This window comes from Asterias rubens, chromosome 8 (assembly GCF_902459465.1).
Source record: "Asterias rubens chromosome 8, eAstRub1.3, whole genome shotgun sequence".
In the NCBI taxonomy this organism is placed as follows: domain Eukaryota; kingdom Metazoa; phylum Echinodermata; class Asteroidea; order Forcipulatida; family Asteriidae; genus Asterias; species Asterias rubens.
The window spans coordinates 18,144,292-18,170,127 of record NC_047069.1 but is presented as its reverse complement, the minus strand read 5'-3'; the positions used below and the strand labels follow the sequence as shown (position 1 = coordinate 18,170,127).

The window sequence follows — 25,836 nt, the reverse complement described above, 5'->3', positions numbered from 1 at the left end:
TACCCACTGAGCTATCTAGCCCTGTATTGGTGATGTCCCTATTTTGTCAATGTCTTTGTTCGGGGGTGCCAGTCAGGATTCTGCATAAGAATTCCTCAAACTAAAGACAGTTGGTGCATATAGGTTTACAAGATTCAAAACAAGCTTCTGTATCCATTTGGGATGACAGACACCAATACATAATTCGGAATGAATTGGAATGGCACTACCAGCCTTTCTCAGGGTCCAATTTCATGGAGCTGCTTTACAAAGTAGCTATAAGCACAACAAATTTATGCTAACCAAAATACCATCTCACACGTACTATTTGTAGCTGGTCCTGTACATTTTTGCTACGCAGATATTGTTCGCTGAACATTGGCAGCATTCAGTTTCTTAATTTAGTAGCCCATATCGCAACCAAGAATTACTAGAGAAGAGATGCATGATATAGAGAAATTTCAAAAACTTTTACAATTATTCATATACATGTTCATGTATATACAGAAAACTGTGATAAATTTTCACTTAAATCTACTTAAGACAAAAATTTTGAGTCGTATAACTAAAGATATTGCACAGCAACGGAGGCCTTTTATGTTTAACACGTTACAAAATATACACTTTTCACATAAATGTTTTAAATAAACTATAAGGATAAACAGTGAGCCACACAATGAAATATCATTTTAAAACTATCCCATCATCATGACTTATCTTTTGTGACACTCATCGAAAACCAGTTAAAAATATTTTTACAAAACCTTCTTTTTCAAAAAAGGGCTCAATTATAATGAACAAGGCTTTTCTTATAAAAAGGCACTTCACTTTTCTGTAAAAAAACAACTTAACCCATTTGCAAGGCATGTTTTTTTCTTCTGAGGAGGCACTTCAGCTGTATAGATTTCACCCTATACTGTATATAAGGAATACTTTATCTGGAGTAAACCATTTATCTAGTTGATCGAGTAAACCATTTACCTGGTTGAGTAAACCATTCACCTGGAGTAACTCGCAAAATTACCTCTAAAAAGGCACTTCAACTGAGTAAAAGAGTAACACGGTAATCCATTAATAATAACACTAGGCCACATTTGAGAACCGAGAATACATTTAATTAAGAGTAAACAATTTACTTAAAGTAAATGGTTTAAGGATAAAATTGATTCGTCAGAATAAACCATTTATTGTAGTAAATAAAGCCATTTACTTTTAATTCATGGCTTGTTTTGTTCCAACATATTCAAAATTTGTGACGATGTATTTGGTAATCTTTATGACTTTTACTTTTGAAAATCCTTTTCTACTTTTCGATGAGCAGAACAAATCTTCACACTGCTTTTAGAAGAGAATCTAATTTTCTGTTTAATTTGTCAAAGCAAGTAGGATGCTTAAAAGTCTCCCCACAGCTAGAAATTTTTCCTGAGATGTGATAGAATTATTGGTGCATGGCTTCTGGCGTTGACATTTTCCACAATATTAAGGCACTTCGGTGAACTGAAGAATTAGCACTAGAGTCGCTTCTTAGATTCTGTCATGGGATACGATGATGCAATAATTCCACATGGTTGTGCCATGTGATCCTCTGGGTTGACCCTCAAGTGTCGAGTTTTGGGAGCTTCTTTACCGCGGCCGTCTTCTTGATGGGACCGTGTTTGGGGTCCAAGATGCGCTGATCGTTAGGCACGCTGCATAAAATGGAATTAAAAGCTTACATCAAATGTTGTATCAATCGTAAATGACTGATTGGAAAATCCACAAGACCGCCAGATTTGTAGCTCAATATTTTTTACTGGACCAGAATTATTTTTGCAAGACTAAAACCACCATGATATTTTTTTTAACAAAGTTTAAAAGGTTTTAATAGATGTTAAATTTGCATCAGGGATAATGAATATTAATTTTGGTTTTTACCCATACACCGATGTGTGTTAGCACTGTATACTCAGTACTTTCCCGAGTCCTGTGAAAAAATATCACAGGCATGTTACTCGGGTGGGATTCAAACCCACGACCCTTGCAATTCTAGAGCAGTGTATTACCAACTAGACTTCCGAGGTTGCCCGGTAGCTAGAGGCAGTTAAAAGGTTTTTGGGGTGCTTTATGTACGACACATAACACAATGTCCACAGATTTACATTAAACATACACAGTTTGAAGATAATGATGGTAGAAATTAAGCTACCCTTAAAATATTATCTGCTGAGGTGCTAATTTTTTTTTAGAATTACAAGGATTTACCAGTACTGGTATTTAAAGGGAAGGTAAACGTTTGGTAATTACTCAAACAAATATTAACTTAAAAACTGACTTGTTTTAAAGGAGCATTTGAGAGCTGTTGGTGGTATAAAACATTGTGAGAAACGACTCCCTCTGAAGTAATGTAGTTAAGGTAATTTCTCACTCAAATAAAAAAAGACTTCTATCTAGAAATTCTTCTATTCCTATCTGAAAGCACACAAACTCGTCCAACAAGGGTGTTTTTTCTTTCATCATTTTCTCGCAACTTCCATGACCGTTTGAGCCCTAATTTTCACAGGCTTGTTATTTTATGCTTATGATGGGATACACCAAGTGAGAACACTGGTGTTTGACAATTACCAAACATTTTGCTTGTAAGTTGTGTTGGCCTTGTCTCATATTGTCTTGTCCGCTTCCTTTGTCCTTTGTCCTGTCACGGTTCCGTGGTTTTATGTTTGTTTGTCCATAGGTTATGGTACAAAAGCGTTCTGCTTCACCTTACTCCTAAATGTTGTCATTCTGCCGATTAGTATTGATTCATTGTGCACCAAATATATTTATTATCTCATGTTCTACTTGGGTAAATTCAACTTATTGTGCTTTTTTGTAATGAATTGCAGCGTTGAAATAAATGTTACTGAATGAATGAATGAATGTGTACCTTCCCTTTAAGCGACTTTCCAGAGAAAACATCAGAATTTTCACATTTTGCTCAAAAACTTAAAGACTAATGAAGCTGAAACTTATACAGGTACATCTATATTCACAGTGACTAGGGTTTCATGTAATGGCCAAAAACCTGACCTAAAGGTACAATTTGAGCAAACTCTATGACAATATTTATCACATTTGTTTTATTTTGTTAAGCATACTTCGGTGCTCAACAGAACTTAAAGTTATTTATCAGATTTTTGCTAACAATATTACACAGTGATGAGTTACTTTTCAATTAAAATAACACAATGCCGCCGGACTTGTCCAGTCATTGAGTTTACTGGCCAGGTACTAGTATCAGTGGCCTCGGGTCGGCAGTCTAGCGCTAATTTTGAGCACTCATCACGTTGAGTTCTTCTTTGGCAGTCGAGATGTAGCGGTTTCTTTGCTTGCCTTCTGCCTCAAGGACCCCAATTCGAAACCCACAGGGGGAAACTAAGTGAATTGGGTTTCAGTCCCTGATTGCGTAGGTTTTCTCTGTAACAATCCTCTGGGGTTTTTCCTCCCACATTTAAAACTGAAATTTCCTTCCTTTACTTCTCTCAAAGGGGTTCTTGGCTTGTACAGTGATTAAGTTGACAGGCATTGGACACTATTGATAATTACTCAGTTTTGGTAAGCAATGGAAGCAATGGAAACATGTTGCGAAACGGCTCCCTCTGAAGTACGGTAGTTTCTGAGAAAGAGGTAATTTCTCACTCAGATTTGGAAAGACTTCAGGCCTGAAGCCTTTTATTAGGCATCTGAGAGCACATGAATTTCTGCATCAAGGGTGTTTGGAGTTTTCTTTCATTATTTTCTTGCAAGTGCGATGACCAATTCAGTCCAAATTAACACAGATTTGTTATTTTTTGCATATTTGGGATACACTTAGTGAGAACACTGGTCTTTGACGATTACTAATAGTGCCCAGTGCCTTTAACTTCTGTTGAGTATCCAAGTATACTCAATAAACCATTCAACAAATGAGATCAGTCTTCTCTTAAGTGCTTGTTCAAATGAGTTTATGCATATGTACATGCATATGTACAGGATATGTGTTTTCTCTTTTTGATTATGTAACGGTGTTATTGAGAACAAATTCTGATGTAGTCAAAATGCTGAGCTACGACCCCCACCCCCCCCAAAAAAAACCCAATAAATAAATAAATAAATAAATAAATAAATAAACAAATAATAATAATAATAACCAATCAATCAATCAAAATGTAAACAAATTCAAGCACTGTGATAATTTATATTTAAATCAATCCACAGCAGTAATTGTGGTTTGAAAGTAAATTAAAAAATTTAAATTCTAATCCATTGATTTTTCATGAACACTAATCCAACTTGAATCAATTCTTAGCCAACTTACTTTTCTTCAGCCCTGCGTGTCCCTCGTGGGGTGGTATTGGTAAATTTCTTCTGTGGACCGTTGGGGTTTGTAAACTTCAGCTCTTCAAGTTTCATTTTGGCCTGTTACCACAGTAACAAAGGTAAATAAATAATGATAAAAATGAACAACAACAACGAACAACAACGAACAACAACAACAACAACAACAACAACAACAACAACAACAAAAACAACAACAACAACAACAAAAACAACAACAACAACCAGAAAAACAACAACAACAACAAAAACAACAACAACAACAACAAAAACAACAACAGCAACAACAACAGCAACAACAACAACAGCAACAACAACAAAAACAACAACCACAACAACAACAACAACCACAACAACAACAACAACCACAACAACAACAACAAAAACAACAACAACAACAACAACAACAGCAACAGCAACAGCAACAGCAACAGCAACAGCAACAGCAACAGCAACAAGAATTCAAACAAATAAAAGTAAACAATTACATACATTCAATCTTTTTAATTTAACAAAGTTACCCTGCCCCTGAAAGACATAACAAAAACAACAACAATTCAAATGAATAGGTGTAAAAAATTAAATAAGTTCAATTCAATAAATTCAAGAAAACAATTACTTGTATAAAAGCATTATAACAGAACTCTCAGAAAAGGTAGGTTAATAAATAAATAAATAAATAACACAGGGGAATACAAATTAGCATAGAAATAAATAACTGATTATAGAAATAACTTTAAAATCACAAACAAAATTAAAATTTATTATGAGGCTTTAAATTCAAGCATTCACAGAAACTTAATACAAAATTAAAAGTTTAGCCAAAAAAAAAAAAGTATGATTTAAAAAAGAAATTAAAAATAATGGAGTTTGTTCTCCATTTTGTTTCCATCCATATTGTTACTGGTAAAATGAACACCTTTACTGAAAATAATCCAACAATAAGTAAGTGGCCTGACATTTCAACCCTAGCAGAGTCTTTTTCAAAGGCCAAAAAGTACACACATTACACACATTACAGAGCATACAACTAGCCTTCATGAAAGACTCTGCTAGGGTTTGAAGCATTAGGTCATTAAAAAAAACTTTGCATATAAATACCATAGGTCCTTTTGGTTGTTTAGCACTTGCAGCAGCTAATTCTATTTTCTAAAGAAAAACAATATTAAAGATGTTGCACATAAAGGAAATGACACTTCAATAAAGAAATAAGGTATTTGGAGGGAAAAGTTAAATGAGAAGTTATTACCTGAATCAGTTCTGTTTGAAGGTTACGTCTCTCATCATGTGCCTTGTGATACGCCTGAGAAAAAACAAATATATTTCCATTAAAATAAGCCACTCTACCATGATGCCATGTGCTTTTAAGGGCTGTGCGTTTTCGGGTAATTTTCTCCATTTTGAAATCGGGTTTTAGGTTCGATACATTTAGGCCTCAAAATTAGGTCTCGTCGATACTCTGTTATCTTACTGGCCAGACTTGCCCCTGGAAAAATTCACCTCCTCACGACCGATGCCGTGCCTTTTTCTTCCGCTGTTCTTGGGTGACTGAAAAATGTCTGAAACCATGCGGTTGAGGTATGTTGAAATGGTGACTTTTCCAACTTTTGATAAACCCTTCAAGAAGCTTTGGGATAGTAGCACAGTGGACACATTTTAAAGACAGACTTAAAAGTCATTTGTTTCAAACAGCTTTTCGGTACTTTTCTTTCTTTTATTTCCCTTCATCTTAAAGTTCCCTCTTCCCTCGTGTCTGCTTCTCCTTTCTACGTTGATGCTTTCTTTCTTTTCATGCACTTTGAACACCTTTAGCGCACAACCTTATTCCCCAGGTGGTTTATCTCGCCGCGCCATTAGCCCATGGATACGAGGATGCATTACCACGCGCACGAATGCATATCCAAAAACTGTCTCATACAAATGCACCACACATACAGAGCTCAGACATTGTAAAAACAAGTTTTTACAGAGTTTCCTACTTTATGACGCCTTTTAACCAAAATGGCATTTACAAACATCGTCTTTTGCAGTCATTTTCTAATAGGTTTTCAGGTACAGTTTTCTTGAGTATGATTCCATAAAGAGGGGAAATAACTGAAAATTACTGCAAAAAACTCAGGACAATGTGTTTACCTACAGTGTACATGCTGAAAATTTTGAACAGTTTTTCACTTTTTTTTTCTCTCCTGACTTACACAACAGATTTAGAACAAATGTTCACAGATTTGTAATGCCATGGTTGTTCTTACAAAACACTATTTGTCAGCTACAGCACCAATCCTGTTAAACTTCTTTAATAAACCTTACAGTCATGATGAAACAAATTCAACACACCAGATTTATGATGCACCAATGGTAAACACATTGAACAGTACATGTCCCCTTAAGGCACAGGAATTTAAAATGAAAAAGGCTTGCAGAGATATTTATCAGAGATTGTCTCACTGACGCACCTCATCAGTACACCGACCTCCCTCCTAAGGAGCTCTTCAAATCTACTGAGAGGTAACGGTGGAAGGAATCCCCCCTCACTTCGCATCTCAATATTTCTACTGCCCGCATAATACCTAGCCAGGAGGCCTTGATGCATTAGACTACAGGCTGACAAGATACAAGAAGTCCCATGGAAGAGACGTTGCCGTGTCCTTCTATCATTCAGAAACTAGCTAGAGGCAACAGGCGTGGATTATTTTAGAGGGGGAATTAGTTGGGAGGATTCATGTATCAACAGCGCTCATAAATTTGACAGAATTCAATCACGGCAATTCATCTGACAAAACGTACGGTTTTGCCCTTTGGTGAGTGGAAAACATACATCTCAAATGTCAAGAGGGTGAATATGGGAAGATTGCACAAGAATTCCAAGATTATTGCACTAAGAAGAAAAAACATCAAATGGGTTGTAAATTCAGTGGACAGAAGCAAGAAGCACTACAGCTGCCTGAATATCCGACGGTAATTTGGAAAGCCAACAAAAACCTGTCAAAATTTCACAGCTAAGTTTAAATGTCAAACTGATAATTGTATTAAATTTTTCACAAAGAAATACTGTACACTACATGTATACCATCCTGGAAAAATATCCATAGGCACATTGAAGAATCGAACCAACAGCCTCATGCATTCTAAAACACCAACAATCTTGCCTGGCGAAGAAATCTGGCTTGATTGCTAGTCTTAAATTGCCTATACGGTTAGAATCATATCAGGGCTCAAACTTGGAGTGGGGGGTGGGGGGAGTCCACAAGGCTACAGGGCTTGTAGCCAAACGGAACTAGACTAGAATTTGTTTGTTTATAATAGATCGAAGTCAAAATGAGAACAACTTCCCGAGTTTAGCATGCATTTAAAGACATTGGACACTATTGGTAGTTGTCAAAGACTAGTCCTCTCACTTGGTGTATCTCAACCCATAAAATAACAAATCTGTGAAAATTTCAGCTAAATTGGTCGTCGAAGTGGCGAGATAACTATGAAAGCAAAAACACCCTTGTCACACAAAGTTGTGTGCTTTCAGATGCTTGATTTCGAGACCTCGAAATCTAATTCTGAGGTCTCGAAATCAAATTCGTGGAAAATTACTTCTTTCTCGAAAACTACGTCACTTCAGAGGGACTTTTTCTCACAATGTTTTATACTATCAACCTCTCCCCATTACTCGTTACCAAATAAGGTTTTATGGTAATAATTATTTTGAGTAATTACCAATAGTGTCCACTGTCTTTAACTGATTTATTTTGGACAATCAAGACAAGGCTTTACGGGTGCTAAGTATACTTCATATCAAAATATAATTGAAAGGGGTTTAATCAGGCTCAAAGTCAACATTTGAACATAGTTTGTTTCAGTTTAGGATATTACCCAGTGATAAGTGTTATTCAATAGACTGATCCATTAAGCTCCGCCCCATTGTGTATTGACCAATCACAACGCAACGAAGGTCGACACTAAGGTCCGACATGCATGCGCGTATGCTTTGCGCGCGCGGCAGACTTGTGCAGAAAGGCATTGGAGAGCCCCCACGTGTTCTTGCTCACACGTGCGTCGTGGGCGGAGCCTACTGGATTGGTCTATTGAAAAACACAGTGTTTTTATAGTGTTGAAGAGTACAATTTGTACGAAGGAATGTCCAGAGAATGCGCTGGAAAATTTGGGGTGTGTCAGGAAAATTGTTAGTGTATCAACTGAAAATGTGTGCATAGTGGTTAGAAGGTGGGTTTACAATGTACCTTAGACTCCTGGTCCAGTCTCCACTCAAAGTCTCGTAACTGACTCTCCATACTCTGCTTCTCACGTTCAATTTGCTTCAACAACTTCCTCAAGCTTCCCTGTAAAGTAACATCAACACAGACATTTCATTATTAATAATTTTTCATGAAAGTTTGCCCCAAACAAGTCTAAAAAGCCACTCTTGGTTAGGGGCTACAAGAAGAAAATATTTAAGATGTAAATAACTCATGGGAACTGAAGGTAGGAGTTGATATTTGTCTTAAAACAGTCTACATTGCAGGATGGAGGAAAACATGCACCAGGCACTTCAGTAAAGATGTTAATTTTACCACATAAGGATCAAAAATATCGCTTGATCAAACTGAAAACTCATCCATATTGGAATTGGTAAAATGAACATCTTTACAGAAGGAATGGCTACATGTATTTGTTCTACATCAAAAAAGCAAAGCAAACGTGTGGGAGAGAAGAAGCAGGAAGTCAGGTTTCTGGCTCAAAAAAATTAATTTCACTGTGGTCAAGTGGTTAGACTGCAGGACTTGCAATCACAAGGTTGTGGGTTTGAATCCCCAGCTAATCGCTGACTTCACAATGACTAGATTAAATATTGTTGTCTAGTTACTGAATCACAATTCCTTAATTTGTGCAATTATTCATAATCATAGACGTTAAACCAATGTTTGTATGAGAGAGATTGGTTGTTGCAAGTTTGGTGTTTATATCCCCTTGTGGGAGTTTAAACAAACAGGAGACACCTTTACCATGAAAGTACACATGTACCTGTACAAAATACAGAGGTCTACTACAGACCGACTATGGGCAGGAGGCAATTGGTTTGTTGATGCTCCCAGATAAAAAGTCATCATCATCATCCATGGATGATTTGAGATCTTTGGCTATTTTGAAGAAGCTATTTTGGGGTTTTGAAATCTCGTCCTGCTTTGAAGGGTGACACAAATAAAAAATAAACACCCTGATTTGAGCAATCACACTGCACTATTTCGAAGTTGGCTTGAGGTTTGAATAATTTTTCCTTAGTGAGCATGCCAGGCGTTCCTTTATAGTGGTTGTGTACCTTTGTGCAGAACACTTAGGGCCATTTACCTGAGCAAAACTGAATGCTCCATTGGCCTTTTGACATTTTGCTTTGTTTTGATTCAAACAAAGTACCGGTATAGGCTTTCCAAGTGTTGAGAAAATTCCGATAATAACTCCCACCTTAGGCAAACCTCTGTGACACCACAGGATAGTGCAACCTCTACATGTATCTTCAAGAGCAATTTGCCATAATGCCACCTCTCAATGGTCACAAATCTGACTTCGGCTAGCTTTTTTGCCATAACAATTGGATAATGGAGTACAGTTTAAAAATAACGATAATAATCAAAACTTAAAGACGCTCTACTTAAAGGCAGTGGACACTATTGGTAATTACTCAAAATAATTATTCTAAACGCACACAACTTTGTGTGACAAGGGTGTTTTTTCTTTCATTATTATCTCACAGGTTTGTTATTTTATGCGTATGTTGAGATACACCAAGTGAGAAGACTGGTCTTTGACAATTACCAATAGTGTCCACTGTCTTTAAAGATTAAAATTTCTCAAAGTTGTATGAGAGATGCATGTGTACATTGCACTAAGTCTGTTCTATTCACACTACTTTCGTTGCTAAATATCCAAACAGAGTTTGCATCCTACAAACCACATCAATTTTCTTGAAGTTCCTCGAGGCACAAAGCAAAACCAAAACTCTAAAATGCTACAATAAGTTTGGTCGTGAAATTTTGTTTATGCCCTATAGTTTAAAGGTTTTCACATTAATTTTTTGGCAAAAACGACTTTCATGCATTTGCCTCTCAATTGAGACCTACAATGTACATTCAACTTCATTTTGAGGTGTGCAAATTTATCCACAGGTCGGCAAATAGCTTCCATAAACCCATGGGTAGAGCAGTCAATAACTTGCCCTAGAAAATGCCCTAGCCACATCCCTCACAGCCAAGTCACTTCTGTTAGTTATTAATTATGCATGACTCCATTCTGCTGATTTTTCTGAGGGCAAAAAACATCAGAAATCAGACTTAGGTTGAAAGAAAATCATGCCTGAGCAAAAGGCCTTCTTTGAGCACGACGACGACACACCTCGATTGGTTAAACCTGACTGATTGATAGAGTCCAACACCAATTGTATGCTTCACCAAGGGCACGAGCGACAAACCATCTCACTGATGAGTGAGGCAATCAACCATGATGTAATCAGTAGGATTTGAAACTTTGCATGGTGGAAATATGATATAGAAAGGTTTGCGGTAACACCATGTAATGACTATCTCTAATGAGTTGGCTTGGTTCTGAAAAGAACCGGTGGTTTCAACTCGACATTTCGATCAGTATGCTCTGATCGTCTTCTGGAGAAGAGCACTGATCGAAAATTCGAGTTGAAACCATTGGTTCTTTTCAGAACCAACCCAATGATTTAATCACCCATACTCTTGACCATGTCCTGACTGATAGAGTTTAATAGAGTCAAAACACAAAATACGCTTCACCAAGGGCACGAGCAACAAACCATCTCACTGATGAGTGAGGCAATCAACCATGATGTAATTGCCCCCAAAATAGTAATCTTGACCTTACAAAATATACAATCTTGACCTTGTCCAGACTGATGGAGTCAAAACACCAAATAAAGACGCTTCATCAAGGGCACAAACAACAAACCATACCACTTTTAAAGTATGTAAACCTTGAAAAGCAGCTCTATGAAATTGAGCCATGATTGATAAAGTTAAAACACCATGTCATACGCTTCACCAAGGGCACGAGCAACAAACCATTCTACTGATGAGTGGGGCAATCGACCATGATTTAATCACCCAAAAATAGTCATCTTGACCAAATCCTGACTGAAAGAGTCAAAACATCAAATGTTATACGCTTCACCAAGGGCACGAGCAACAAACCATTCAACTGATGAGTGGGGCAATCGACCATGATCATGATGTAATCACCCAAAAATAGTCATCTTGACCAAATCCTGAGTGATAGAGTCAAAACACCTAAAGTTATGTGCTTCACCAAGGGCACGAGCAACAAACCATCTCACTGACGAGTGAGGCAATCAACCATGATGTAATCACCCATAATAGTCATCCTATAGGCCCAATTATGGCTCTGTTTTTTTACTGCCGAATTCTGCGCTTCTGATCAACACTCTCCGCATCCCAGGGCAAAGCTCCGAATTTCTGCCCTATATGTAAGCGGAAAATGCCTGGTAGCGTGGAGTCACTAGCGCACAAACCCAAATTCCCCGATTACCAGGGAAATAAGCTTGATGCAAACGCAGAATTCCCTGCTTCCGGTATTAAGCAAAGAATCTATGCTTGAGGAAGCAGAGCCATGAAATTGGGCGCTAATGACAACCTCCATTTCCTGATTGATTAAGTCCACTACCAAACTGTACATGCTTTGTCAAGGGGATGAGCAGCAAACCGTATCACTGAAGTGCCAACAAGGCAATCAGTCATGAATCAGTCATCTTGACCATCCACCTTCACTTCCTAACTGATAGAGTCTACAAACATGCACGCTTTATCAAGGGCATGAGCAGCGAGCTGTACCATTGTTGAGGCAATCAGCCACCAATTACCCATCAATAGTCATCCAGCAACCATCTTTGAAAACAGGCCCATTGCCTTCAAATTTCTCAAAACATGGCACAAATAGTCATCCTGATGGCCACCTACATTTCCTGACTGTACACGCTTTTTCAAGCGCATGAGCAGCGAACTGTACCATTGTTGTCGCAATCAGCCATCAATTATCCAATTATCCATTAATAGTCATCCAGCAACCTTCTTTCAAAACAGGTCCATTGCCTTCAAATTTCGCAAAATTTTACTCCTAGGAATTCCTCTTTATCCTTTCAAGAGTTATTCATGCACAAAAACAACTACATATATAGTACATACCGTGTGTTGTAAATAGCGAGTAGTGTTTAAATTTTGTTTATTTAAACTTGCCTCCTTAAAGCCATTATACACTTTCGGTAAACAGTATTGTCCAAGTCCCACACTTCGTGTATCACAACTTATATATAAAATAACAATCCTGTGGAAATTTAGGCTCAATCAGACATCGGAGTCGGACCCACTCCTGTTTTCGCGCGTTTTGCCGTGTCATGACATGTGTTTATAACAAATCCGTAATTCTCGCTAACGAGAATTTATATTGTTTTACCGTTTTCTCAAAAAGTAAAGCATTTCATGGACTAATATTTCAAGAGAAGTCTTTCACCATTACCTTCTGTAAACCCTGTAAATTATTTGTAAATCTGTGAACTTTTTTCTTTTTTTCTGTACCGAAAGGGTCCAATGGCTTTAAGTAGAACCAGCGCAACATTCAAGTGCCAATTTGGTTTTACAAAAAAGCGGACTGTTTTCTGTCATGAAACTCACCCCCAAAAAACACATAATTTCAAAGGATATCATTTGAATCAATTAGACTATACTTTTAAAATACCCTTCGTATCACTCCATTTAAAACATTAATGCTTTTCTAAAGCCCAAAGTTGTAAAAAAAAAAATGAAATAATGTACAGCAGGCAGCATGAACCTTCTTTTCAGCTCTCGGCTTTATCGCCTACATGTATTCTATTAATTTTGTTTTTTATCCATACACCGATGTGTGTTAGCACTGTATACTTTCCCCGAGTCCTGTGAGAAAATATCACAGGCATGTTACTCGGGTGGGATTTGAACTCATGACCCTTGCAATTCTAGAGCAGTGTCTTACCAACTAGACTACTGAGGTAGCTAGAGGCAGTTCGGATCCTATGCTTTGGCAGCGGGTACCCCTTAAACATGTATTCTAGTGACATCTATGCCTATAAACCCAGAAATTAATTAGTAATTCAACAAATGAACTATAAAGAGCCATTCATAAATACCTCAGACAGTTTCGCTATTCCTATTGGTGGAGAGCGCGTCACGTGGGTGTGTATAAACCTTTTTTTATGACCGGTAAAAAGTGTTAATTCATGGGCGTGACACGCGACCTTGCACCTGTTCTGATACGACAGTTTCTTCATTCCTTTTGGTCGAGAGCAACAGCTGAAACAGTTGTGCCACATCAGGCAATATGCGCGACGCGCACAACATTCCCTTATAAGGAGTTGTTTACCCGAGAGCGGCGGAGGGCTTTACCATTTCATAGCTGGAGGGGTGTTGTGTTGAAAGAAATCATTTAAAAATTATAATTTTTGCATTTATTTTACTTTTTGACCCAAAGTGATGATGTTTTTGACCGAAAAGGTATTTATGAATGGGAATCAAAGTGTGTTGAATCAGTTTTCAACTAGTAGTTTAAACCAGCCAAGGCCTGGTTCTTTATAATTTACCTCGATTTCGTCTCGGTAAAATTATCAAGAACCAGGCCTCGTTGGGATTAAACCACTAGTTGAAAACCTCTTAACCACACATTGGTTCCCTTATTCAGTGTTTAATTGCCAACCCCCAGTTCACATACTTTTCTTTAAAAAAATACATTTCGCAATAGTGAACCGAGGATAAAAACTGGGTTCATAAAAAATGTATACCTGCATAGAAAAGGTCAAATCCATTACGTGCATTAAAAAAAAAAAAAAAAAAAAAAGATGTGGGGGTGGAGGAGTAACTCTGAGATAAGCCATTTCACCCAGAGACTGTACTCTTTCAAAATGTGGAAAATATTTTACAAAGGAAAGGTTTCTCCCGTTCAACCAGAACCAAAAGGCCTTGAACTTTGCTCTTGAAGGGGCAAGGCAGTTAAATCCCCTAGGACTATGGGCACTTTTATGAGGAAAATTTAAATTTGTACCGGAACTTTGTAAAGGGCACCAAGTAAAAGCACAAACGCACAAGGGCAATTGATACGGGGTGCTGTGGGTTAATTCGAGGCCTGAAACAAGATCCATGAAAAACGACACACAATATCCCCCCTGTTGGTTAAATGCATCCGATACGTTTACATGACAACCCTTCATCCTTGTCTGTATAAATAACTAGCCCGCTCCTCTGCCCGTGATGCGTGACATTCCCCGCTGTTTTATTACCTTGGATTTTTTTGTGGTGTTCCTAATCAATAGGGTCTGATACAGCTTATTCACTGCGTGGTACATGTAGAAACAAGAGAGTCTCATGTTTTTGAGCGGAAATTTGCCGAAGACGGGACAGCTTAGGAGATGGTTTGCTCAGCCTAAGAAAATACGAAAAGCAATAAACACTTCAAGACGTCCAAATATCAAACTACGAAAAAATGAAATCTTGAAGAAAAAAATGAGTGACGCTTTACATTTTGGAAAAACATTGAAGGCAGGGTATACTTTTGGTAATATTGTCAAAGACCAGTATCTTCACTTGGTGTATCCAACATGCGTAAAACAACAAATCTGTGAAAAATTGGGCTCAATTGGTCGTCAAAATACATGTACATGTAGTAAGTAAATATTGAAAGAAAAAACATCCCTCATGTCGCCAGAAATGTGTGTTTTCAGACGCCTGAGACTGAAGCCTCTCTCAGATTCAAATTTGGGGGGGGGGGGGGGGGGGGTGAATATTATTACCTCTTTCTCTAAACTATTACTTCAAAGAGGGTCGTTTCTAAAAATGTTTTATAATACCAACAGCTCTCCAGTGCTCTTTACCAAATAGGTTTACACACTGTAATCACCAAAGGTACTGCAAAACATTTTCCTCTGAAATTAAATAATATTTCTGAAAACAACTATCAAGTAATGAACACCAAGGAAAACTGACTTCACACATTGTGATTTTTTCTAAAGTTCAACCCAATGTACCCGCCAGTTAGTTTCCCTCGTGGTTTATTACTTGATATTTGAAATTAATCATTGTCACCAGTGCGATGTATAACTAACGCATTGCACTAAATGGTGAAAATACAATCGTGCATCTACCTTTAGATTCAATCCAACAGATCTCAGATTACAGAAAAACAATCCATTGCACCGTGTGGCTCGTCAGTTTTTACTTCACCAAAAGTATTTTGACAAGCTCAGAGCTAAAAGCAACATAGTTTTGCACCTGGCGCACACATATACATTTACTTGAGTTTGTACAGTCACAAACTTGCGAGCGCAACTTACAGAAGTGTAATTTGAGTGTAATTTCAAAGTTCTTTACGCCCTTGCGACTTCAGCAAACATAACATGCTATCCTCCATAGTCAAGTTTTTTAATACAGTTTTTTTTTTATAGTTTAAAGTCCCAGTGCCAACATTACAGGACTTTCAAGCCCAGAGTAGCCTGGGAAGATTCCCAAGGTACATCTTTCTTCAGACTAATCTTTCAACAGGTTGTGCCACAGGCTACTGAGATATCCAGCTTCCAATTTTTTCTTTGAAAAGTACTTCTAACTGAGCGCCAATTTCTTAGTCTTACCGTGTACTGTCCCAGACCATGTAATGAATACATCGCCGTGTGAAATTCTAGCAAGCGTGCACGTCCATTAAATACACCTGTTACCGAAATGCTAACTTTATTGAGCCGTTTCACTTTAAAAGTTTTTTTTCCGGAATGATGTCATTCCTACAACCATCGCTAACATTTTTGTGGGAAGCTTTTCTTGATAATTAGACTTCGTTTGAAAGAAAATCAAATTTGATTGATCAACAGAGTTATTTGCTCGCATTCATTCTGTGTGCTTCTATGCTCGTTTCAATCAATGTGATTTAGAAGGCTGGGCAATTACTAGCCTGCCTTTATCTAATGAAATTTAGTATTCAAAAACAGGGCAAACGAGTTACACAATGAATATGGGGTATACAGTACATGTACACTAGTATTGTAAAAGGAGAGGATCGTTTCATTTTGCCAGGATGGGCAATGATTTGAAACTTACCATGGTGGAAAAACATTATGGAAAGGTTTGCGGTAACACCATGTAATGACAATCTTCAAATGAGTTGGGATGGTTCTGAAAAGAACCGTTGGTTTCTACTCAATGTTTCAATTGTCTTCTGAAGAAAGCTGGACTCTAATGCTGCAAGCTGCTTAAGCACTGAGAAGAGTTGCTTACCATCCCCGCCCAATTGCCCAAAACGCCTCCAACTTTTTCCCTTTTTTTTTTAAAATATCCCCCCCCCCTAACACTTGCGATACAAACTAAACAACACGTAGCATTGCAAGGATGTGAACATTGATTTCCATGTCAATCACATTACCCACTGTAATCAAACAGAAACTGACTAGCATGTATACACAGTGCTCTTTCCGCACTGCTAGTTAGGCCGCACCAGGCTATCTTATTCTTTCTGCTGTGGTAGCCTGGGTGACCGCCTATTTCTGTTATCGTGAGTGCAGACAATGGGAAAAAAGAAAATTCCCTCCCAACCTGAAATTGCCTTATCAGTAGAGATTGATGAATGTCAATTGTCAACTCCCCTTTCCCAACAAAGGTCTGACATTTATTTGAAAAACACCCAATTTCCGACAACTCAAACACTTGATTGTCAACACCAATTCTGGCCAGCCATGCAAATAGTGGGTTTGGCTCGGTCTTGGACATAATTCCCAAGTTGATAAAATTACGCAAATTATACAGAGAAGACTCAGAAACCATATTGGCAGAGAGGTGGAAAAAACATCACAGTGAATTCCTCTGCAAGTCGCTGACTGCCGCCAAACTTGAGGGGAAAAATGAAGAAAAAATCAGAATGCCGTGGCTCATCCCTGGCCTTAATACTTAAAGCAAAACTCAAAACCTCCTAAATGTACAACTGTTACCTCTCTCCCATACATAAATTTCTCCTCAGAAGATATAAAAATTTGGTTGATTTTTTTAAATTCGTGTTTGTTATTATAAAGTACTGTCTGGTACATGTATTCTGGGCCCAATTTCATAGTTGCTCAAAAGTTTTCTGCTTAGCAAAATTAGTTGGATCCAAATAAGTTGGATCCCGATTTCACATGACATGGTATTTTGGCTGGTAACCTTATTCTCAGCACAATTTGGTTGCGCTGGGTTCAATTTTGCGATGTTTTTTTAGCAATGTTTTGTTTGTTCAACAGATTTATAAAATTGGGCCATGTGGTAAACCTGTTTGTTTATTTTTCTAAAGCCTTGTAAACAGTAACAATGAGTCTCTTAGTTTGACAACTTAACAAGTGCTTCCTTTTTACTCTAAAAATAGAGAACTACAATCACGCCACGTGTCTCAGAGCTGCGTACCACAGAATACTGCACTCAGTGAAGAATTCAGTAGAAGTAAATGCCACAAAATTATACCCTGATGCTATGAATGTAATACTTTTTTAAAAAGATGAATTGTGCTACTTTGGCTGCACAAGCTGTATACCAAGGGAGCTGAGATCCAAAGATTAATAATTTACTTAGTAGCGCAATGACCGTTCTTTGAAATTGCGCCATATAAATATAACAGCCAATATTATTATTACTTTAGCTGCTCTGTTTAGTCTGCAATATATAGCTCTTTTTGTGTGTCCTTTAATTCTTCAATATTGTAGTTGCTGATTTAAATTTATTTTTGTGAAAGCATTAATCAGGCGTGGCATTTAAAGTCACTATTACATTGTAAATGCTTCATTATATCATTTCATCTTATTACAGCATTCGAAAGAAGGATCCCATTTTCCTTTGTGCCAGTAACTTCTCACCTTAGGCTACTTCCAATAGCCTTAGATCTTAAGGGTCTTTCTCAAGATCCTTGTGTTCCCAAAAGCCCCTTACACTACAAAAGATGTACCCTCACATTTGTCCCTATGTCATCTAGATGATTCTCCAGTGCTTTCAGAATGGTACGAAGTGCTCCAACCACCACGGAGACTACAATTTACTATCACTTTCACCAGCTAAATCTTACAAAGTTCACTGACTACGGCTTGGTACTTGGGGATCTTTTCTACCTCTTTCGAAGCTACCGTTATGTCACCTGGCACAGCTAGGTCCCGGACGCGTATGTTCTGTTACATGTTCTGTTACATGATCAGTCTAAATTTCAAAGTCCCAGAGGGTCTTGACCTGATGGTCTGTCTCTACAAATATCTTCGTTTTACTAATTTTATTATTTAAGAACAAAATGTCTCCACTAATTATTAAAATGCTGACACCTCTTTCGAAGCTACCCTTATATCAACCCGAAAGCTATGTCTATAAGATAACACATGTTCCTCATTTTATCTCAGTTTACATACAACCTCCGGACGCCTATGTTCTGTCCCCTGTAACATGATAAGTCTTATATCAACCCGCAAGCTATGTCTATAAGATAACACATGTTCCTCATTTTATCTCAGTTTACATACAACCTCCGGACGCCTATGTTCTGTCCCCTGTAACGCCCCAGAGGACCTTGACCTGGTCTGTCTCTAAAACTTTCTTCTTCTTACTATTTAAAAGTATTATTATTTAAGAAAAAAATGTCCCCACTAATTATAAAAATGCTGACACCTCTTTCAATGCTACCAATTAGATAACATCTTATTCATCTTATCCCAGACTTAATACAACTATGTTCTGAAACATGATCAGTCTTAATGTTAAAGTCCCGTAGGATCTTGAACCTGATCGGTCTCAACAACTTTCATATTCTAATTATTATTTAAAAACAAAACGTCCCCACTAATAACAAAAATGCCGACACCTCTTTTAATGCCACCAATTAGATAACATATCTTTTTCATCTTATCTCAGCCTAATACAACGTCCGTGTGCCTATGTTCTGTAACATGATCAGTCTTAATGTTAAAGTCCCGGAGGATCTTGACCTGGTCGGTCGCTACCCTTTTCTTCTTCCTCTTCGTATTATTATTAAAGGCACTGGAACCATTTGGTAGTTATACTCACAATATTTTAGCAAATTTACGTGGTAACAAGCAACTGACAGCTGTTGATATTGACTCCCTCTCAAGTAACGTAGTTTTTGAAGAAAAAAAAGTAATTTCTCACTAGAATATTTAAAAAATCTGGGAAAGACTTAATAGGACTGAAGCCTTTCTCATTAGGCATGAAGGCATGCAAGTTTGTGCAACAAGTGTGTCTTTTTTCCCCATTATTTTATTACAACATTTGATGACCAATTAAGTTCAAATTTCCACACGTGTTATTTTATGCATGTGTGATACAACAAGTGAGCATACTGGTCTCTGACAATCCAAAACATGTCCAGTGCCTTTAGAGAACAAAATGTCCCCACTGATTATTTAAAAAAATGACACTGACCTCGGAGAGTTCATCGTACGATCGTATATCGCTCTCAAAGCCGTCTTTGCCGCTGTCTCGAGACTGGTCTAGCCGCTCCGTCATAAACTCAATCTGCTTCTGAAGAAGTTGATTGAGCTCCTCTTGGGTCTCACACCGTGTCTTCCACTCGTTATCTGATATCGGAAATAACCAAATTATACATTTTTACTTCTCAGCACCTGTGGGCACAATCATACCCCCCACCCCCCACCCACTCCTCCTTCCCTCCTGGGTGTAGTCAGTTTGAATTATAAACTCAATCTGCTTCTGAAGAAGTTGATTGAGCTCCTCTTGGGTCTCACACCGTGTCTTCCATTCGTTATCTGATATCGGAAATAACCAAATTATACATTTTTACTTCTCAGCACCTGTGGGCACAATCATACCCCCCACCCCCCACCCACTCCTCCTTCCCTCCTGGGTGTAGTCAGTTTGAATTAAAGGCAGTGGACACTATGGGTAAATACTCAAAATAATTATCAGCATAAAACGTTAATTGGTAACAAGTAATGGGGAGAGGTTGATAGTATAAAACAGTGTAAGAAATGGCTCCCTCTGAAGTGATGTAGTTTTCGAGAAAGAAGTAATTTTCCACAAATTTGATTTTGAGACCTCAGATTTAGAATTTGAGGTCTCAAAATCAAGCATCTGAAAGCACAAAACTTCATGTGACAAGGTTGTTTTTTTCTTAAGTAGTTATCTTGCAACTTCGACGACCAACTGAGCTCAAATTTTCACAGGTATGTTATTTTATGCATATGTTGAGATACACCAAATGAAAAGACTGGTCTTTGACAATTACCAATAGTGTCATACACCTTTAAACAAATTAAATGTTTGTTTGGGAAATGCGATCTTCAAATATGCTCATAGCAATGTGCAAACAACTTTGGGGATTAATGGAAAAGATGACAATGTATAAAAATTCAGTAAATTGATATAAAAGGAAAACTTCCCTTTCAGGAATCTTGTAAATAGAGCCCAGACTTTTGCTTACCACAAATTTCTGTGCCCTGTAAAGGCAATTGTTGTATAAGCCATAAGCATAAAATTCAATGCTAAGCAGGGAAATGAAATTGGGCACAGGTGGGAGCTGAGAATCCATAAGACACACAGATATTGTGTGATGGTAGAACATTTTACTTGAGGATTACAACGTTTATTTGTGTATGTTTTATGTAAGCGCACATGTATCAATGCAGTGAAAGGTTCACTGACAAATGTTCATGAAATTTTGTTACAAATTATTCAGAAACTTGTCGTATGTTCATAATCCTTTGAATGAGGAGAAGTAGTTTCAATTTCAAAATTCCTTTCAACACTTTCCCATAAAGATAATTTTCCAGCAGTACTTTGATCAACATTTTGCAGAAAATACTATACCATGGAGAGACCAGACCTGAAATATATTACACGGCGGTCAAGGAGCCCATGGCCTCCGTTGCCCTTTTCTTGGCCTTATATTAGTGGCTTTGGTAACCCTTCAAAGTTTCCCATAGACTTTAAGATTTTCCAATGGAAGTGACCTTTGCAAAATGCAAATGGCCTTGCCTTCAAGATGAAATTTCAAGCCTGATAAAGCACTTTAGTCATGTGCCCTTAATGCAGTATCCCTTAATACTGGTTTTCAATACACAGATTGTGAGTTGTGACCCCCTCCACTTTCGGTTTGATAGCATTGATATAAATGGAGGACTTATGAGGACCCTAGGTGGCAGCAGACTTACGAGTTTTATTTTGTGTCAGGCCTCAAAATATTCAACGGCACCCACATCAATTGCCGTGATGCCCTGTGCTTTTGCTGTGGTGCCCTTTTTACAAGGTTAATTTGTGTCAGGTCTCAAAATATCCATTGGCACCCACATCAATTGCCGTGATGCCCTGTGCTTTTGCTGTGGTGCCCTTTGCAAAGTTCAAACACAAACTTAAATTTTCCTCATACTGTAGAAGTGCCCCCTCACCAGAGGGAAATTGCTATGCCCCTTCAAGAGTGAAGTTCGAGGAGGCCTGCAGTGTGTTCACTCGGGGCATTCAGGCTGGCTTGGTGTACAGGGGTTTCTTCCCTGCCTCTCACATCCGGCTGGACCCCAGTTCAATTCCCATTCTAAACTAGAGTCATGCATGTGCACATAGTTTTTCAGTCCCTACCCGATATTGCGTGGGTTTCCCTATTTCAGGGTTTCCGCCCTCGTCTAAAACTGACATTGCTTCATCATCTTCTTTTCACACGTATCTCAAGGCTCACAGTCGTAACATTTCTGTAAAAAAACAGACAGTTGTAAACTCACCTTCCTCATTTGCAAGTTCATATTTCCTTTCCATTTCAGCAACCGTGACTTTCAAATCACCAACGGAGCTTTCCAGCATTGCACTAAGAAATAAGAGAAAAATGGAATTTATGAATAAAAATGCACTAAAATAAAGACTACTTCAGACCCTTTATCTAATGGCACTTAAGTAACACCTGCATGTGAAGTGTCTTTGAGGTTCTGAAGTGGCAACATTTTTCCATCTGGAAGTCCGACAACTTAGACTAGACTTAGACTAAATAACAGTCTTCAAGTGTGCAATAGTGTCATCTGTTTGAGATGCACTCAAGAAGAGAAAAATGCTGTAAGTAAGACGGGGGGCTTGTGGGGGTCACCGTTATGTTTGTTGGTTTCATCTACTTGGCACGCCCTTTGCAAGGCATGAGTTAAGTCCCAAGCTTCAAGACACATCAATAATCAGCAAAAATGGTCTACTTATAATAATAATAATAATAATAATAATAATAATAATAATAATAATTGATTTTTATATATAGCGCTTTATCACAGCCGAATGGCATTATCAAAGTGCTTAGAAGACATTAACCTGGTAACTGGGCCATACATTCCTTAAACCATCTCAGCTCCCTATCAGCCGGAGCTGCGAGCTAATCATTCACATAAACCATCTCTGTCTCACAGGTACCCATCCTACCCTTCAATGGAGAGATGCTATGGCTAAGTGTCTTGCTCAAGGATGAGTCACAACGGGGATTTGAACCCACATCTCGATGACTTAACCACCAGAACTTGAGTCTGATGCTCTTATCTTCTTGGCCACAACACCCCATTCTTATTTTGTGTACAAAGATTTTTTGTAGCATGCAGACTAAAAGTACTCATAGAACTATGCAGCCGATACTGCGATAGCATAAGGCAGTGTTAAATTGGCGGCTACAGCTTTGGCTAGATCACCACATCATCGTGCATTGAAGTATGTATGTCATTAGCAAGCTGTAGTCATAGCTGTAGCCGCTAATTCGGTAATTTTAGAAATATTTGTGGGTTGAAGAAAGATTGAATAGAGGGTGACTTGAGCCTGTGACCTCTGGATAACTGAGCTTATCTAGCTCTATGTTAGTGGTCTCCCTATTTTGTCAAGATATCTTTGTTCGGGGGTGCGAGTCAGAAGAAAACATAGAAAATAAGAAGTGTTGGACTATAGTTATAAGTCTGACAAATGGAAGAATTGCTGAATCCAACCTCCAATAACATGCCTCGAAATAACCCACGACACCCACATAAATTGCTGTGGTACCCTGTGCACGGTTCCTGTTGCAACATTTACATTTTACTCATAGAGGTGCCCCTTACCGGGGGGCAATTGCCACGCCCTTTCAAAAGTGAAGTTCAAGGACTCAATTGCCTCCCTAGATACATTTCCTGTAAATCTATCAATGCAGGTAAAAATAATAATAAAAAAACATGGGGGAACCCATCCTCCAACGACCAACATATTGAAACAGCGGAGGTAGGATAACGAATGTTTGGCTATTCTGTTAAGGAAGTAAATTTGCTCAGAATCAAGACGCAGGAAGTTGCTACGGATTGAGATGGTGATCACTCAGTCAAAGCAAACGCTGTGACAATTGTCAATTTCCGGCGTGGAAATTGACATTTTGAAACTGTAGATGGGCCACCTACAATCCATTTACGTTTTTCAAAAAAGACACCGGGCTGGAGACAGCATATATGTAGCTATGTACAGCAATGCAGGACAGAACCCTATGGAGAGCCATCATGGTTGGGGGACACAACCCGAAATAGAATAGCCTCTGACTCTGAGACTAGACTATAAGGGTCGCCACTCTTCGGCAAATACACCAATCGAGCTTCAAGAAAACATTGATGCAGTGAAAGATGAAACTCACCAAAGTAAGTGGTTTTGTGTAAGAACATGGAATGTTAATTAATTGTCCAGTTCAGGAGCCACTTGTTTTTTTGTTTTTTTTACATCAGGAGACGAGTGAATACAGATCGCATTTTAAAGATAGTGGATACATCCTTCACTGGCTAAAGGTTTACTGACTGCTATTCGGGAAAGATATTGCCCTTTGAAGTTGACACATAAACAAGTAGCCGACCCTATATAGCCTAATATAGTTAGTTCTTAAAGTGCAGTTTACAATAATTGTGTCAATGCGCTTTTTATCAGTGCCCTGGTTATTTGGCCAAATTCCTGCAGAGTTCTTCCTCAGCTATCATTGCGCTCCAAAGTCTTTTAACAAGCACAATATTAGCCTTGCTCAAGGCAGTCGCATTATTCACTCTGAAAAGACGCTGCTGTAAACCCACCAATATACACTGTGCTTACTGTGTATTCACACCGCACCACCCAACCGTATGTATACACCGTCACATGGCTCAACGCACACCGTACGACTACTGTGTACAAGTCATCCGCACTCGTACCACTAACCCGCATGCGGAGGCTGTCAGGCTGACAGCCTTGTCGGGTCTGTAACTTCCGGGTTTAATGTATTTCATTGAAAAAATTTCCAATATTGGAAAAAAATGGGGGGGCTCTCGGATATGCTAGTATGCAGCTCATGAATATGTATATCTTTCGTCAGACCTATCAGACAACACAGGATGTGAAGCAAATGAATTATTCATTTTGATGTCCTTCCCTTATCACGACCTTTGGACCCTATCATGCTCGCTGACGGGGGCATAAAACCTTACTTGGTAACAAGTAATGGGGAGAGGTTGATAGTATAAAACATTGTGAAAAACGGCTCCCTCTGAAGTGACGTAGTTTTGAAGAAAGAAGTAATTTTCCACAAATTTGATTTTGAGACCTCAAGTTTAGAACTTGAGGTCTCGAAATCAAGCATCTGAAAGCAAACAACTTTGTGTGCCAAGGGTGTTTTTTCTTTCATAGTTATCTCGCAACTCCGATGACCGATCGAGTTCAAATTTTCACAGGTTGTTTGTATGCATACGTTGAGATTCACCAAGTGAGAAGACTGGTCTTTGACAATAACCAACACTGTCTTTAAAACTATAATTAATATTTATTTGGAAAAGTTAGAGATGGAATTCAAATCCAAACTTGTAGAAAAAGCATTGATATATGCAAATATTTTTACAAAAAATCTGAATCTTGCCACCACTTTTTTTGTATTTGTTATGAAATAATTAATGTTTAATTGGAATGGAAGAGTTTCTGTATCCTGCCACCAATTTTACATTTGTTAGGCCTATGTTTCTAAATCTAAGCCTAATATTAATAATAAAAAGTAGGCCTATAATATAAATATTCTAGTTTACTAAAAAAAAAAAAGGGATACCTTTCCGTATGGCGCCACCACTTTTGAGGTAAATAAGATACTATATTATTTCATATCGAATGAAAAAGTGGTGGCGCCATACGGAAACTTTTCCCAGTGATTTATCAAGCATTCATTTTCAACACAACTGACTGAGGCGCGACTACACACATGAGCCAAGCAAGGAGGTCAGAAGGACAGCGAGCGATACTCTGGTGGTGACTTCCTTCTCGCTTGTCAGACCGTCATGACCGTACGTAGAGCATCAGACATATCGAAACAACAACATCGAATTTATACAAATAAAACACAAAACAACTATAGCTTACTAAATATCTTTCTCCTTTTCGAGCTCAGCTTTCAGAGCTTCCATGTCGAAGTTGTCATCATCAACTGAGGTCGAAGCCGAAAAGTCTCGCTCCATCATTTTCCCGTTGTGTCTGTTCGCCATCTTGA

At 38.2% G+C, this 25,836-nt stretch overlaps 1 protein-coding gene across 1 annotated transcript; it reads right to left on the bottom strand.

The window, feature by feature from the left end:
• LOC117293190 (coiled-coil domain-containing protein 169-like) lies at positions 1-25,836 on the bottom strand. Its single transcript, XM_033775411.1, has 7 exons — positions 25,710-25,836; positions 22,088-22,170; positions 19,779-19,933; positions 8,541-8,639; positions 5,561-5,614; positions 4,292-4,392; positions 1-1,667 (listed from the first exon to the last, which is right to left on the bottom strand). Exons 1-7 carry the CDS (start codon positions 25,829-25,831, stop codon positions 1,577-1,579), a joined length of 705 nt encoding a protein of 234 aa, XP_033631302.1. The 5' UTR covers positions 25,832-25,836; the 3' UTR covers positions 1-1,576.